Here is a 17,213-nt window from a genome sequence, read left to right on the forward strand (position 1 = left end):
AGATTAATCACCCCTTAGCAGCTCTCTCTCCACTCCAAATGAATTATCATAAAAGGCTGAAAGACAGGCAAGTTGAGATAATTTGAAGAACAAAAGGGCTAATTTCCCCATAGGGAATGTACTTGCAAAGTTTAATCTGAAGCTCTGAAGAACTTCCTTCTTCTTTGCTTGAAGTATCAGCGGCAAATGCCCCCGCAGCAGTCCTCATCTGACAAACACAAACAGGCTAGGACTCTTCAGATTGGAACTGTTAGTAAAAATATTAAAAGAAAGCAGTTTCCTGACTCTTGAAGAGCAGGGTTTTATGCAGAGGAAACACATGGGGAGAGAGGGGAACTCAACCCGACAGCCGGGCTCTGACTCTCCTCTTGCCCTTACAGGCACCACTCCAGTCTGTGAACCGTAACAGTGTTCTCCACCCTTCCCCGGCACTTGTGTGTGGGAAACACTCTGGTTTTGCACGACTGCAGATCTCACTGCCTATGATCCATGTGCCCTCCTACGGGAGCTCTGCCTACAGCGTGCAGTGGGTTCAGGACCTGTATTTATGCACGGGGCTGGGCAGCACTATGAATTTCTCCTGGGAGAACAACTTTCATGACTTCAGAAAAAGCCCAAAAGAGGATGTGCTAATCGGGATAGACAACTAGTGCTATATTCTCTTTCCTAGCCAAGGACACCATCCGTCCAAGGATGAGCGCATCAGCAGCGATCCAGCTGCCCAGAGGACGGCTGCTGGTGTGGTTCAGGCAGTGCAACTTCGTGTGCAAGCAAATCCCAGTTCTGTGTGAGGTTCTTCCTGCTGCGGGGGCCTGAGCGAGAGCGGGGAGAACAGTCATTCTGCACTCCTGCAAATACTAATACGTCCAGACCTGTGGTCATTTCCAGTACTGCATGGAGAAGATTTTATTTCCAGCAATGTTCCAGTATCATGCTGAAAGCCAGGAGCCCTTCTCTAGGAAAAAATAAAAAATAAAAAAAAAAAATGCCCACAAGCCATTGTAAGCCTCCCGTTAAAGGCGATGCAAACAATCAGTGCCATTCTTTCCTATCTGTCTGCAGAAATGCAGTTTAAACTTTTCCTGCTCTGGGGAGGTAGGCTCAACCAGGGGCAGCAGAAAGAGAAGGGCGGGCCCACACCCAGCCTCGCCAACAGCCACCAAGGAGCAGCGGTGCTGCTCTACGAGCAAACCGGCTCCAAATAACGCTTGCCGAGGCTTTCCTGACTCCATCCCTGGAGATGGCCCCCAAGCCTGCCCGATCACATCATCAGGGAGCGCTGCTCTCCAGGAACGTCCCCTCGCGCCGGTGTGCACGAGCTGTTACTTCTCACTCGCGTTGCTACCCTAATTCTTGCTCTTATTAATGCTGACATCCTTCTTAGTCATTTCCCTCCCTCCCAGTTTGACCATGTTTAGTCCTTTTTAACCTTTCTGTGCAGATCAATCCTTCACAGTGCTATGAATAAATAAAAGCCTTCTGTTCTCATCAACAAAATGGTCTTTTCAACAGTTGCAAGAACAACATAGCAATCACTTCGAAAAAAAAAAAAAAACAACAAAACCAAACCGGCTAATATTTGATGCATTTAAAAATCTCCGCTCCAGCTATTTTCTACTTCTTAGAAATAAGTGCTTTGTTAAATAGAGAAAACAGTGAGAAAATTAATGGGGAGCACAAGCAGCAGTAGGTGTCGGAGAGGGACCCGCAAACCCATCAGAAATGCTCACCACACACCAAGCAGCAGCGGGGCTGAAAAAGAAAGCTGAACTTCAGTTAGAAACATCTGAGGAATATGAATAAGCTGTTAGAGCTGCAGCCTTTGCCTTTGCTTTGATCTGACATACGTAACTCGAGAGTGGGAAATTCAACAGCTTCAAAGAGGGTCAAAGAGTCGGAGGTCTCCACGTACCAGGACAGGTAGAGGTTTTATTCTGTCTGGAGAGAGAGGGACGTCGGAGGGGCTGTCCTCAAGCAAATCTAAGGGCTAGGAACTGCCGCTAGGAACCTGTTAGGGTTAAGTGTTGCCCCTTCCTCATCTTCCCATGAGACAGCCACATTACCCCTAAGAAGCATCAGCAAGTCCAAGTGAAAAAAAGGGTCAGTGCCACTACTGTTAAAAAGTGTAAGAGATAAGTAACTGAATTTTGGTGGCCCTTGCATCTTGGAAATGCTTTCGTAACTGCTTTTAGTTGACACGTACTTTTGAAGGTGAAATTGCGGCTGTTCTGGGCTCTGGCCATGTAATGCAACCATGGAGAATAAGATCTCAGCAAATGAGATGTTACAGGAAGAGGGATGAGGACAGTTGGAACATCATGTGCTTTACCAACTGAAAATGCTTGGTATGAGAAAACAAAGCCACATTCTCTATCCTTTATTCTCATTTTCCTTGGCTCTCAGCTTTACAGATCCCTAAAAATACTACACTATAACTAAAGGAGCTGCAATCTGCCTGTGACTGACTGAAGAATTACAGTATTGCTCCAGTTTGATGAATCTCCCACGGGTATTCCTTCTAAGAGGGCTTTCCTAAATTGATTGCCAATAACCTAATATGTTTGCCTGTCTCTTTTTTTCTGTCATCAGAATGTTGCCATAATAAAAGAATAGTAGTATAGAAAAGAAATTGAAAAAGTGAGATGTCATTTCAAAATACCTAAAGCTGCCAGAAATGTATAGAAAGGTCACCCCAGCAACCTTAACTCTGCCTTCATGAATCTGCATGCCAAATAAACGCAGAAACCATGGGAAACTATTACCTGCCTATTAAAAACACCATATAAGAGAACACAGTGAAAAATGCTGTATTACAAAGAAATACCATTTTCCTCTTTCATGGGGATTGATATAAAACAAAGCAATTTAACAATATTAGATGTAGGGTTACGAGGTCTTCTGGAATTACATTTTCACCACTACCGTGGAAAATTTCCAATACATATCTATGAGGTCCAGCAGTCTTGGGATTACTATGAAATACCCAAAAGAGTAACTGCACAAATCCCGACATACTAAGAGAACTGAACCAGTGATACCCTATACTAAGGCAAAACCAAGACACAAATTTGGGTGAATACTGTTCCTCTGTCAAGTGCCAACCTTTTTGCTGAAGCCTTGCATGACAGGGAACAGCGGTGCAGAGCAGCCTTTGGCAAGATTTAGAGCCAGTGCGTAAGCTCCTACAGACTCAGCAATATAAATGGAAATTATTTTTCCTTCTTTTGACTGAAGGATAGACACAATATAAATCAGTCAAGTCACGCATACTGCAGCCCTAGTAACTTCCCAACTCATTTGGGAAATCACACTAGCCATGCTGTGGAACCGCATTAATAATCGCACGGATAATGCGCCTATATTGGGAATTTTATCCATGAGAATACTAGAATCAGAATAAATGTCCAGGTCGGGAAATCTACGCCAAGCTCATAAGACTAAGAGCCACTGTAAGAGATGGGGGACAGAAAGCAATTATTTTGCTAATGCAATTGAATAATTAATATTACCCAAAGATACCCAAAGGGCAGGACGCAAAGGGGGAAGACACTGGTGAAGAGATTTGGAATGGACAAAATGATGGAGGAAAGCTATAAAATTCCCAGTCTGATCTGAACAAATTTGGCAATGGAGGTGTTTATGTCCTTCAGCTCTCACTGGTATCCAGCTTGGGCTGTATTCCACCAAACAAAGTTTATCGTCACCGCTTATCTCTTTAGGCGCAAAGATTATTTTACAGACCCTAAAATATATTAATTGTCTTTCTAACTTACAGTGAATCTAGGCTCAGCTAAATTATCTCTGTAACACAACTGTGTTTCCACTGTTCTGCTTTTGGGTTCCTCTTTACCCTCTCTCCGTTGCTGATGAAGAAAAACCAAACTGACTGCACAAAGAAAACTGTAGGTTTCGCAGGGAGAATGAAGCTGTTAACTGGTCTGAGCAACCAGATTTGTACTAATTGAACTAATTAATCCAGCAACATCTGTCTATAGAAAAAAACCCATGAAATATTTATGCTTCTCTAGTCAAAAAGATATTAAAGGAAAATGAGAGCAGGTAACAGTCTCTTTATACAGAACCAAAAGATGCCTGACAGGAACCTTCACCCCAAAGGCCCATCTCCATCAACAGAAGAGGCATTCTTCATATCAAATCCATGCAATTAATACCTTTTATTGTTTCTTCCAGGTTGGTTGCTGCAAATATTGTTATTTTTAACTCTACTTCTTAAAACCTTTATAAAGTTTTAAGGGAATGAGGAACTAAGGCACGACATTAAGCACGCAGGCCCCACCCTACCCATGGCCTACCCTCGTAGGCCCACGGTGGCTCTGTGTGTCCTGGAGTTCAGTAACTTCTTGTATACATTGTCTGTGGTCTACTCACAACAGCTGCAGAGCGGACAACATGTGGCCTGCTCCATCGCCTTTCTCACGAACCTTATGCCGTACTGATAAACAGAGAGGAATGGAGACGCTTTCTCCTGGGATTACTGCAGACTCCTGCTAGTCTACGTCCAACTCAGAAGGAAGTATAGCGAAATGAATGAATCAACACTTAGAAATACTGTGCCTATATAGGGAGAAAGACTCATGTGGTCAGCAACGATATTTCTGCACCAGTCAAACGTCTTTGTAAAGCCACCCCTGAATATGGCGTGTTGTCCAGAAAAATCACATGGGTTTTATTTCTTTTCTACGCAAGCTGTCCTGAGGACTAGGTATTCTCTTTTTCAGGGAAAATACAGGGTTCATTTTTGCGTATCAAATACAGTGACGTGATCGAAAGGGAGTCATGAGAGCAAATGCGAGGGGGAGCCTTGTTCACCTGGATTCGGTACGGTTCTGCCTTTCTACGGTTTCTTCCTCTCGCAGACTAAATGGTGCAGTGCCTCACGTGCTCTAACTCCTACCACATTCAGCACCCTCAAGCTCAAATTCAGCAGTCCCATCTTTGAGGAGATCCAGGGGCAGGCTGAGTCTCAGCTTCAGCCAAGTAAATTGCAGTATACTTTCCAATGTGGTGCAGTGTACTTTCCAGTGTCAGTGGAGGATCTGCCAGAAGGAGACCGGTTTTACACTAACTGAGATTCATCCCATTTCAACCTGTCAGCTCAGAATTTGGCCTTGCCTTTTGTCCACTACCATCATTAATCCCATCAATTCATTTTGCTAACATCTAGAGTGATTCTTGCAGGGAGGCAGCGATCTGCAATGACAAAAACAAAGCAAAGACTTCCAAGCACAAGGAATTAATGAAGTTGCAAGAGTCAGGTGTGACAGGAGACTACCAAAGAACCAGGATAGATGGTTCAAATATGTTACTGGGATGTCCAAGTTCATGTCCTGCGGGAGATCTGGTGATACCCAGCATATCTACGTCACAGAACAGAGCACAGAGCAGAGATCTTCAAGCCAGAAGAGGCTGGGACAGCAAGTCTACATGGCGCAGCATTGCCCGGACCTGCTGGCTGAGGGCTGAAGTGGTGTTGCTGTGTTATCACAGCCTTGCATGCACTCAGGCTGCTTTCTCGTCAGAGCTGAGGTGTGTACAGCCAGCTCCGATGCCTCTGCTGGGCTGTGGAGATGCGTCCAAAGAAAGGTCTGTGATGTCTCCATGCCTGTCCACGTCCCAGGGGGGCAGCTGTCTAGTTGTACTGGTGTATGAAAGCTGTGCTGTCATTGCAGCCTCCCTTCTGAGATCATTTAGGACAACGAGCATGGATCCAATAGAAATAGCTCCTAGTCCCACTTCCTCCGTGGATAACAACTCCCCACCCCCCAAGAGACAGGTGAAAGAAATAATCCCTTTGACAAAGGTTAAAATAGCACCAGCAGTAACATCAATGGTAAGGCTGAGGAAAACTCCAGGAAGATGGATAGCTTTTCTACAGATTCACTATGCAGATCTTTACAAAGCAACAGGTGATCCCTTTCTCATTTATGCTGGGGTGTAAATATTTTATTAACTCTTCTCTCACTGCTGAGTAGCTTTAATGGCATTTGCTTCAGTAAAGTCCTGAGCTGCTGTAAATCAAGAACTGTTTTAGACTACTCACCATGGTCATGGGCAAAAACAAACAAGTTAAGTCCTGTCAGCCTCTGGGCCAAGTCATCATAGCGGCCGCAGTGTTCCCCAGCGCCATGAGCGATAAACACGAGGGCCCTAAATGGAGCATTAAGGTATAAATCATTAACTTGGCAATCAACCCACAAAGGCTTCAGAGCTGCAAGTAAAAACAGCATATTCAATTTAGGAACAGCATTTCAGACATCAGTAAATACAAGGCAAGGATATAATGGCTGAGGTGGGTTTATAAGAGGAGAACTGGTTGCCATCCTGACCTGCCGTTGCCCTGGTCTTCACCAGGTGTTAGCAGGACAGACCACATGGAAGTCAGCTGTGCATGGGACAGACGCTGCTCTTTCCCATTTGCCTGCCACCGCGGTCTGCTGCAAGTTGAAGACGCAGATGGGCATCAGCATCAATCCTTGAAGGGGATAACTCCGTCTTGGGCCTGAGGCGTCTACGCTGCTCCTACAGTGTAAGTGTTGCCACTGATTTCTTTTGGGATTGGTATTTCTCCATGGTTTCAAATGTAACTATTGTCCTTAACTGTATAATTTGCAACATTATCTGATGTTACAGAGCGCTCTTAAAGATGAAATTTCAGCTAACGAATAGATTTCAAGCAGAGTCCAGAACTTTGGCTGGAGATTGGAACTCTATCTTTTGACCCAAATTCTGGTAATTTTACCATTCCAGTTTCTGCCCCAAAACAGTGGCTTCACTTTGGTGATTAAAGTGACTCTTACATAGTCACCATACGACTACAGACAGGGATCATAAAAAAGCCCCAGTCTAATAGACACTTCTTTTTTAAAGACACACAAATACTTATCTTTGAAGATTCCGGTTTTACCGATGATGCTTTACTTTTACTGGAATGGAATCAAGTAAGAGTGACTGAAGTTGAATGAACCTTCCCAGTGTTTTTACTGGGGAAAGTTTGTATAGAATTAGACTAGAACTGTAGCGGAAGTAGCAACGAAATTACAGAAGTCTTGTTGAATTCGACAGGTGACTATTTAAAATCCAGCTTTAGGAACATAAACATAACTTGCTCATTTAAAAGTACCATCTGTCATTGCAACATCAGCAACCACAAAACAGTTTGAAGGCTACAAGTTAGACATTTTCAGTACATTAACAGTGAAATATTAGATGAACTGACAACATATAATAATGACAGCAGTTTACGACTAGTGAATTTCTCAACTTTATTTTGATTGAGTTTTTGAATATGTTTTTAGACAAGTGTATTCACTGCGATAAACAGCTTTGATCTTAATATATTTAAACTTAAAAAAGTTGTTGGATGATGTAGAAACTCCTGTTGCAGCTCTTTGATTAGCACCTGCTTCAAAGGATTTCCTCCTGCTAGATGACTTGAAAGCACATCCATCGAAACCAGAAGGATTTTACAGAGCACACAGCAAACACAAAAGCAGCAATGCAAAGATGCTTTGGTATCTGTCTAATACTAATTAGCAAGGGTGAGGTTAGGTCATGTTTTGTATTTAACTTGCTGTGCCTTACAAATGTTCTTTAGTATCACTGAAGGTTTCAAAACGATTAGTGTGGAGCCGTCATTTCTTCCTTTGTCATCTTCCCCGGTCAATAGATTTGTCAAGTTATCAATGCACTTGCCAGACAGTCTGACGTTCAGAGTACAGGGTCTATTATTATAGCGCCAAATACTGAAAAAATTGAGAGGCTGCTCATTCCGCAGTGGAGAATATTAACTTTCTGCAGCAGAGGCATCATGGCTTTACGTGTCCCATCCCTCCCAGACACAGGCAGCACAGCAGAGACACTGTGGCCAGCGCTAGGATAGCGAGTCGGTATTCTATACGTGCCCCTGCAAACTGGAGGCACCATCCAAATCCTTCTGCCTCCACCTATGCGTAACGGTCCGGCATCTCAGCCCCCGTCCTGGGCCACCTAAAGAGACCCCACACCACAGTTGCCACGTCTGGGGCTGGCAGATCTGCCAAACGTCCCGAAATGCGGCAGGGGGTGAAGCAAAGCCGGGCTGTTAACCCGCAGGCTCTGGACTCTGTGGTACGGCAAGCAGTTGGCACTGCCTGCACAGGACACCCATGCAGAAACTGAGGCAATGTGAGAGAAAATTCCGGCGTGCTCATCCCCTTGATATCCAACAGACTCAGCCAGGCTGAGTCTCTCTGCTATATACCTCCCGGCTTTTGACAGCTTCCCTGCTCAGTGTCTTACTTAAGCCCTCGGTTACTCTTCAGAAGACCTACCTTTTGTTCTGCTGACGAGGCACAGAGATGAAGGTGCGACTTGGCTGACCGAATACAGCCCTTCACCTCTCGGAGAAATATTATTTGAATGTATGCGCTGAAATGCATCAAGTGAATGAAACCTAATGGGAAGCTGGAGGAGAGATCTCTGCCAGGAAATTCTTGCTGTTATTTCATCCCCCCTGACAGCAAAGCCCTAATTTTGCTTTCATTCACACTGATGCAGCACCACGACTTCGCCTGACAGCATCCCGCTAGATGCTCAGCCCCCTCATCTTCTGTGAAACCAGGGAGGAAAGAAAGAAAGAAAGAAAGAAACCTGAGTGCTTCAGAGAGGGAAGGTGTTCCCGCAGCCGTTCCTCTCCGCTAGCGCCATTGCCAGGCGTTGCAGGACTGAGCCTTTTGGGCACCATGGGGAAGAGACGCGGCTTATTATTTGCCTGCAAAATACTGAATGAAATTCCTGAGACTGTTTGCGCCTTACGAGCCCTAATGGCAGTAGCTGTCGAGAAGACTTAGGTACTTTTGAAAGTTTTGTCCTATCAGTAGTCATAAACGGGGAGTAACATTTCTGAATCGTTATGTCAAAACAGAAGTAGCGCGTTTTGTTGTTCAATAAAAAGTGAGAGTGGCTTTACTGACTGAAAACTAGGTCACTTCTACACAGGTCTTTAGCTCCAGCTTTCAGGTCTAAGCGCGGGGGCCATACGTTCAACACAACAGCTTGAAAAAATTGAAATTAGTGTGAGTATCATCTGAGCAAGGATTGAAGGCTTTGGCTCTTTCACCTAATCTCCCATTTTCTATTACAAAACAAGCTTAGATTTGGCAAATAATACCTGAAAGCAGTATAAAAAAAAATACATGGTTCAACATATTTTCACTAGCAAGCTGGCATGAAAATACGAGTGATTAGCTTGACTGACAGCAGTTCTTTACTGTATGTAAACATTTTTGCAGACACCCCTGCTCTCGAATCACAGCCTGCTCTTTCCTACCGCAATGGCTGGAACAACAGAATATCAGAGACTGCTTTCAACAGTCTCGTTTAAAATTAATACAGAAACCCTGCAGGCTTTAAGATTTTGCAGGACTGCAGTGCCTCTGTGCGTGACCTCCATGGAAGTTTTCTTTAAACAAGATTTGCCTCTTGGCCGTGTATCAAATTGATCCTGGGGAGAAATTTCTTCACCTCCAGCTCTTGCAATTGCACTGGTGAAATCCTTGGGAAGTCGCACATCTCGAGTAGAAAACATTGTGCACAGCCTGCAAAGCTTTCTGGTGGAGACTGACCTGTGCCTGAACCCACGCTAAGCCCGGTCTCCCTAATCGCAGGCAGGGAAACCTGATGTATCTTTGGATGCTTCAGCTGGCTTTGGCTGACGGAACTGGAATCGCTGAACATCTCGAAAAGGCATTGCTTTGGCATCTGGTCAAGAAAGCACCTAATCACACAACAGCCCAATTTCCCCAGCTCGGCAGGTGTGTCTCCACGCGCAGCCAAGGTGCGAGCTGAGCATGAGTAAGCATCCTCGTGCTTGCTTCCCACCTCACCAGTGCATCAACAATTCCGGCTATTAAAGGAAACCAGTTTATTGACTGCTGTTTGCAAAAGCAACAGATGGTTTTCACAGATCCGTGCCCTTCCCATAGCCTTCACCACCTCTGTCCTGGTTTGAGAAATCACGGCAACCTCCTCCTCCCTCCCCGCTGCAGGTTTCTGCCTCCTGGTACCGCACAGCTTGGCAAACAGATGCTAATGTAATAAGTAACTAATTATTACAACAAGGGGACAGGAAAATATTTGTCTTTACTGTTCAAATCAACTACTGGCTGTGTTTACTTATCTCCCATCAGGAGGTCATGATATATACCAGTGACCAGTCCCCGCTCCCACATCTCCACTGTGTTTGTCACCCACAACTGGTATCGGTCCAGCTTGGCCAAGTAAGCCATACGCAGCGATGCCGGGCATGTGGTTGGTGCAAGGCACGTGTAAACATCCTTTCCTGAATCGGGGCGGTCGGGAGTGGTAGGGGCCATGCTGTAATGTGAAGTCGGTGTGCACAAACCCATATGAACACATCATCTTTCCTCCCTGCCTCTCGGGGAGCTCACCAGCCGGCCGAAGTTTAGGTGTTTGCGACCCTTCTGTATTTCTCACTGCAACTTCACAGCCTCCAATCTCTCACTTCTTGGGTGGGGGAGGGGCTTTGCAGGGCAGGCATTCGGCTTTAGGTGCAAGAGCAGAACCAGTTTTAGAGGTTCCCACCTTCTTTATTGCTGGGCACGTGTTGCCACCTCTGCTGTGCCGTTGTTGAGAGACGCAATTCCACAATCAATTGCGGGAGAAGATTTGCAGGGAAAATAAATTGCAGCACTGGGCTTAGGCAAATGAGCGAGAGCCCTCTTTAAGAGCAGGGCTCTGTCATTAGACAAAACATACCTTGAAACAACACTCGGAACGCCGCTGCGCTATGAAATCCGGCAGGCCAGAAACACAGCTCAGGACTTAGGTCCTGCTGGGCATAAGGCTCACGTTCTTGCTTTATTTTCAACAAAAATCATGTTGAAATTGAACTAGATGAGGAAGGTTGTGAGTGGGATGGTATGATTTTAACATCTTGTGTCCTCTGGGGACAGAGGCACTTCTGTGGGACCCCATGCATGCTCTTTTATTGCTAGAAAATAACCCAAAACACTGGGACTAGACCAAAGATCTGAAGACAAGCTTCCTATGACCGCATATGTGAAAAATGCACTCTTTTCCACTCCATTCAAAAGCATCCCTCTTCAGAACAATATTTAAGTACTTGCTTAACCTCAGGAAACTTTCTTCAATTCATGAAAGTCAGTAGGACTTACAAAATACAAGATAAAAGTTAAAAAAGGATTTATAAAAGCCTTCCTGAATAAGGACTGATTTAATCGCATGTGGACACGATTTCCTGAATCAAGCCCTTGCAGTTTAAGCTAATACCACCTTATTCTACGTAAGGCAACTCTGCTTTTCAGTTGGCATTATATATGTTGTTACCAGAACCAGATCAGCTCTAACAAAGAACATCTGACTTGAGCAGTTTTGAATACTCGACACTAAATTCCTAAAATAATTTTAAAAAACTAGCAGACAGGAGAGCTCTGCGTTAGCTAGGCTGCCAGAAAAATGACTGGCTTGCTGAAATTAAGTATTATATTTTGTTGTGTTGTTTGAGCTGATTTATCTGTTCCTTTGTAGCTGGCATCAGCCCGAGTCTTAGAACCACAGCGAACAATTAACCTTTATTTATCAAAAACATTTTGCTGGTGCCATTTTTGGACAAGCAACTTGATAGTTGCTCACAGACCTTTTTAACTTGTTAAAAATGTAATGTCATGTATGTATATTTTGCTTCCAAAGATTATTATAATGGAAAATCAATGAAAGGTATGCATTCTTGTGTTAGGTGGGTAAGTGGTCCTCGCTGATTATGAAGATCAGTTATCTTTCACATAATAAGATTATGCATTAAACCGCTTGTAACTTTGTCGAGCTTTAACGGTCATTCCAGTTTTCTACCCTTGGTATTTGGTTAAAAATTACCTTTCTTTAAAAAAAAAATTCCAGCTAATCATTACCAAGAACACGTAATGAAGAATGATTTTTTTTTTTTGTTGTTCACTGTACGGACGGTGGTGACATTTTCTCTGGGGGCCCCTTGAACCTCTTGCTTTGGGTGTAAGACCTGAAGGTTGGAAGACAGATGTTTCTGGATCTGCCTTTTGAGTCAGCTTTTGCACTTTTTTTTTTTCCTGAGGTGATTAGTGTCCCGAAGCAACCCTGACAAAACCTGGGCCGTAGTCAGGTGGTACAAATAGCTATGGCAATTTCTCTCATGTTGTGTGCGCTTGTAACCTACGCTGTCAGCCAAGAGTTCAGCCTGGTGACGCCGGTTAGACAGGAAGATTTATGGTAGCGTCAGGTGTGTCCCTTCATGCCATCCTTCCGTCTCCAGGAAACCCGCAGCGTTATGTCCCTCTGAAGACGCAGGAGGCAATGACTTTGCTCCCAGTTCCAAGCCCTGTTTCAAGGAGGCATTACGCCCAAGGGCTTTGCTTGCACTCTTGCTCAGTTTTTTTGAGAAATACATTCTTACCCTCTGCTCTACTGGCCCATATATGTTCAGCTTTGCCATGTAGGCCCATAATCTGTGTAGTCACCCCTTTTTTCGGCCATCATTGGAGTTGAACATTGTTACGTTAAACTAGCGGTTCTACTGCTGCTTTTCCCAACTGAAGAGCAAGTCAGAATAGCAATAGCCTGGAGTCAAGTCTCTATCAACCTTCTCTCAATATCACAGACAGTGTAGCATCAGCATGGATATCTCACAGAGCTCCAAATCTGGAGGAATTCACCTCTTCCAGATAGACTGAGGTAAGTAGTAGTTCAAGACTGTAGTAGTTTAACCTGTGAAAAGCCTTCGATCATCACAGAATATGTCAAAGGACCGTGCACTGTGCTCACACTACATAATTTCTGATTGATTTCACAGGGCTTGTGGGGATTTAGGATTCTGCACATTTGTGTTTGATGTGGTTTGGTCTAGTCTAGCAGAATCAGTAGCTTCATTCCTGTCCAGGCCCTAAGCTAGCAATTAAAAAATAACCCCCTCCAGCAAAATCTGCTTCCTACTTTTTACTCAGGCTTGAAAGTTCCCATTCAAGCCTTCCCAAAGGGGCTGCTGTTAGTTTGGGCAGCATTCAACTGTCCAATATGACACAGAGTTAGGACTCCATCTTAAATTCTGCACTTGCTTCCATGAGCAAATCTCTTGCAACGTGTCTGCAAGCCTGGTCTCATCATACATCTCAAAATCACAGCAAACCCTCATCAGCATAGAGTTAGGAGGGCATTTAAGAACTGCCGCGACCTCCAGGAGGAGTAACACGGGTAGGTTATTCAACAACACCAAAAAGTGTAGACACCATAAATCAGCGGAGCAGAGACAGAAATGGGTAGTACCGATATATTTCAAAACGAAAGGTTCAACGGGATCTAGCTAAAGCCAGAACAGAACAATGTGGAGAAACAGCTTATGCTGATTTATTGTCGCTCTTTGAAAAGCCAGCCCTCACCGAGAATAACTCATGCGTGGTCTGATACAGGGGAAAGAGAGGAAGGAAACTTCAGGTGGGGGTGGGAGGGAAGGAATTACTGGAACCTGGCAACTGCAGAGCTCTGGACAAATCTCCGCAAAGTTAACATCTGAGACCAGCTGCATTTTGTTTCAGGGAAGCTTTGAAGTAGTATTTTAGGGGATACAAGACTGAGAAGATCAGAGGTGAAATGTGTGGGGTGTAGCTTAAAATTCATGGGCCGGATCTTTCCACCCCTTTCTTGGATAAAACTGAAGAGAAGGGATTCTAGGGTTACACGGAGTGCCTCGGGGAGACATTCCTCCACTTTTTTATCAGAGATGGGATTTTGCCAGGCAGAACAACTGCCAGACCTGCCACTCGGAATCTGCAAGGCAGAGAAGCACTCTGGAGACGCTGGCGTGGCAGCTCGGGGCTCGGAGCTGCGCTTTGCTCTTGCTCCAGAGCACAGGAATCCTTGAAAGAAGAATTACGACTCCTGTTTCCAAAGAGGCGAGGTGCGGGCATTGCTCACGCGCACAGGACTGAGGAAGGGATGACCTGGGGGGAGCCCGGGCAGAACTGCCCCTGGACCAGGCTGGAATCAGACATCCCGGTTCTGTACTTTGCTCTGCTTCAGCCCTTCCTCGGCACAAGGGCTACACGAGAGATAAAATGGAGGTCACATCTCTCAAGGGGAGCTACAAGGATGAATGCACAAAACAGTCGGTGTCTTTCTAAAAAAACTGTGCAAAGCGTTTTTTAAATGGAAGACATCAGCTGCAAAATTCAAGCTGATCTGAAATCACACCCAAAATTTTTAGATTAGCTTTGAGGTGTGGGGGAAGAAAGTTCAAAGAAGCAAAAGAGATTCTGGCAGAGATCCCCTTGGGAATCGGGAAAAACAAGATACTTCTTGTTAATTTTACTAAAATTTAATTTTCATTTGGAAGCAAGGCCACTGCAGATGGAAGATGGCTGCAGGGCCACGATTCTCAATGGAGAGCCAACAAATAGGGAGTAAGAGCAAGAACAGCTTTCGCAGACCTCCCCCTCCTCTTTCAGGGACTGGCACTGAACCTCTACGGATTTCCAAAGGGACAAAAATTACCCTTTAGCCAGTCGCGTAGCAGTTTATTCTTGAAATCAAAATGCAGGCACTGCCTGGTGAGCCAAAGCCTTGGAAAAAGAAAGGCTTGTGTAATTAGACGGACTGTCCTTTCAAAGCATGGGAAAGCTGCAATTAAAGGGCCAGAGGCTTTCTTCTGCACAGTCACTATTGCCGAAACTCGGCACTACTCACTAGTTCAGGACTAAACCTGTTCGCTAAACAAAGAAGGGGTTTTTTATATAAAAGTATGTCCCTGTTTCAAAGAAGCCGTGCAAGGACGGTTCCTTCTTACGGAGCTCCCTTGCAGCCTCGGCATATCAAGAGCACTGGTACCTGTTCCAGTGACAAGTCGCTACTTACTGCTGCTGTACGCCCGTAGCTCGACAAACCAACTCAACCCTAAAAGATAAAGCAGGCTTCCGAGAAGGGAACAAGGTGTGCTTTGTGTTTCAAGCCGTGCAAGAATGCTCCCGACGTGGCATCCTAGCCCCATTTTGACCATTTAATCTCACCTTTCCAGGTAGCACAGAGGATGGAATTAGACTGCGTTATCGCTGTATCAAGGTGAAGAGCCGCTGCAGGTTTCAAATGATGGAAATTACTTTACTTAGTAAAGCCATCCCGCTGGTTAGGTCCACACAAGTAATTGGTGACTTTCAGGTCCTTTGTAACATGCTTTCTTGCTTGCTCGGTTATTTTCAAATGTTTGCTAAGAAGTGCTTACGGTTCGAGAGAAATCATAAAGCGGTGCAGAGGACCCTACATCTAAATGTTAAGTGATGTTTCCTGAAGTCCCCTAAGACAAGTCTGCAAACTTCTTCTGACTTCACCTTTTTCACAAGGTATTTTTCATGCGGGAGCTGGACATCACTAGCCGTCTGAACCTGGGCTCACCAGGGGTGCTTCGTCAGTCTCCTCACAAAATCAATGGTTCTTAAAAATGGGATTGTCCACGTTTGAGACTCCAGCCACGGCTCTAATCACCTCCAGTCTGAAGCTGTTAGTTCAGGGAGTGGATGGCACAGACAACTCATGACAAGTAATGTTGAAAAAGTTATTAAAGGAAGAATTCAGCTCATCATGCCAGCACCGGTGCAGGGAAGAAGCTGAGAAGCGCACACTTGGCACGAGGGGCTCAGAGCCTTTCCAAGCCATTCCCGGCAATAAAAATGGCACAACTGAAGTGCTTTGATCGGGAATTTTGGGCTTACGTGGGCAAATCTTCACAGCTCGGAAGAGAGCCGCGAATAAGTAAGGAGCAAGAAAGGGGATGACACTTTACCTGTTTTGTGAACTCGAGATAGTATGATATTATTACTTTTCAATAAAGCACCGGCTGTGCAATTCCCAATTGTATGGCAATGGTTTAAAGCAAAACATAAGACTTCAATTCCCCGAAATACTCAGACCTGATAGTACAGCTTGTAACCAGGCAATTCCAGCAATAATGTGGAACTCTTGATTACTTTCTGCACTGAGTCAATTACCATCCTCACTTTTACCTTTCCGATCCAATTTTGTCTTCGGTCCTCTGTGTTGGCAGAGATCTTAATTGGTTATCTTTAACAAACTGATGAACTCGTAAAAAGTTCAGATGTCACAGATAACATGAGTCTCCAAAAATTGCCAGTCTCTTTCTGTGTGATTTTCCGAAAGCGAGGGTGGAATTATCCCATAAACTTAGAGACAGAAACTCAAGGATGGATTTCTTAATCATAAAGCACTTATGTATATTTTAACATACTTTGAGATTAAGCACGTTAATTTCCGATGAATAATCCTATCTCGGCCCATCCCAGAGCTGCACTTCAGCCCTGCCCAGCCATGAGAGGAATCTCTGCAGCGAGAGGCTTTAGAGGCTCTGTCAAAATCAATATCAGCAGCTATTCCTCTGGGAAATCAGTAATGTCACAGGCAAAGCATTTGCCAAAGCTTTGAGCGTGTTCCAATTAATTTACTATTCTACGTTTGCTGCATACCTGAGGTAGGAGAGGAAGTCGAACGTAAGCAGTTAAACGCGAGACAGAGGAATCCTGCTAAGACAGTGATCGCTGCAACGTGTGCTTTAAAAGCCGAAATGTTTATTCACATTTTGAACCAAAGTAAATTTGAACCGCAGCTGAGGTGCAGTGGTTTACCTACAGATGAGTTAATAGCAAAAAAGTGGATAGAGACTTCTGCCTACAGTTGCCAAATCCAGGTCTGTCTTATTTCTTGGTCACACTGAGCTAATCTGGCTGTCCACAGACTTTAGCTACGGCAGGTTTGTTTCCGAAAACGCTCTTTCATTTCTAGCGCCGAGGCAGCTTCACCTATGGCAGAGGGGGCTCCCACGCTAATGTAAATAATGTAAATAAGGGACTACTGCCACGAGTTGTAAACACTGTCTTGATTTGCTCTCAAAAAGGGCTAAATGTAAAAGCTTTAAACTCCAAAAGGTGAATGGGGACCTGACCAACTTAGGGTGCAAGGATGAGTGGTAACAATAAAATAAAAGAGTATTTTGTTCGATAAATCCTTGGCTGCAATCACTTTAGGTACAGGCAAAGAAAGCTAAAGGCATGTGGGATGTCTTTTCTGCAGAAAAGCTTAAAATAGAAAAGGAAATCAATACTCATTTACAGTATCTGGCAGTCACTGAACCAAAACATACATGT

The 17,213-nt window shown here is 44.5% G+C and overlaps 1 protein-coding gene across 2 annotated transcripts in view; it reads right to left on the reverse strand.

The window, feature by feature from the left end:
• MGLL (monoglyceride lipase) overlaps positions 1–17,213 on the reverse strand; it is a gene marked incomplete at its 5' end in the record, with an annotated part of 63,606 nt that overhangs the window by 34,883 nt on the left and 11,510 nt on the right. For both annotated transcript variants that reach the window (XM_082487983.1, XM_082487982.1), the window contains one exon: positions 6,062–6,168. In XM_082487983.1, the coding sequence (XP_082344109.1) occupies positions 6,062–6,168 (107 nt within the window). The remainder of the gene's footprint in view (positions 1–6,061; positions 6,169–17,213) is intronic.

The sequence above is a fragment of the Vanellus vanellus genome (genome assembly GCF_965231255.1).
Source record: "Vanellus vanellus genome assembly, chromosome: 9".
Classification (NCBI taxonomy): domain Eukaryota; kingdom Metazoa; phylum Chordata; class Aves; order Charadriiformes; family Charadriidae; genus Vanellus; species Vanellus vanellus.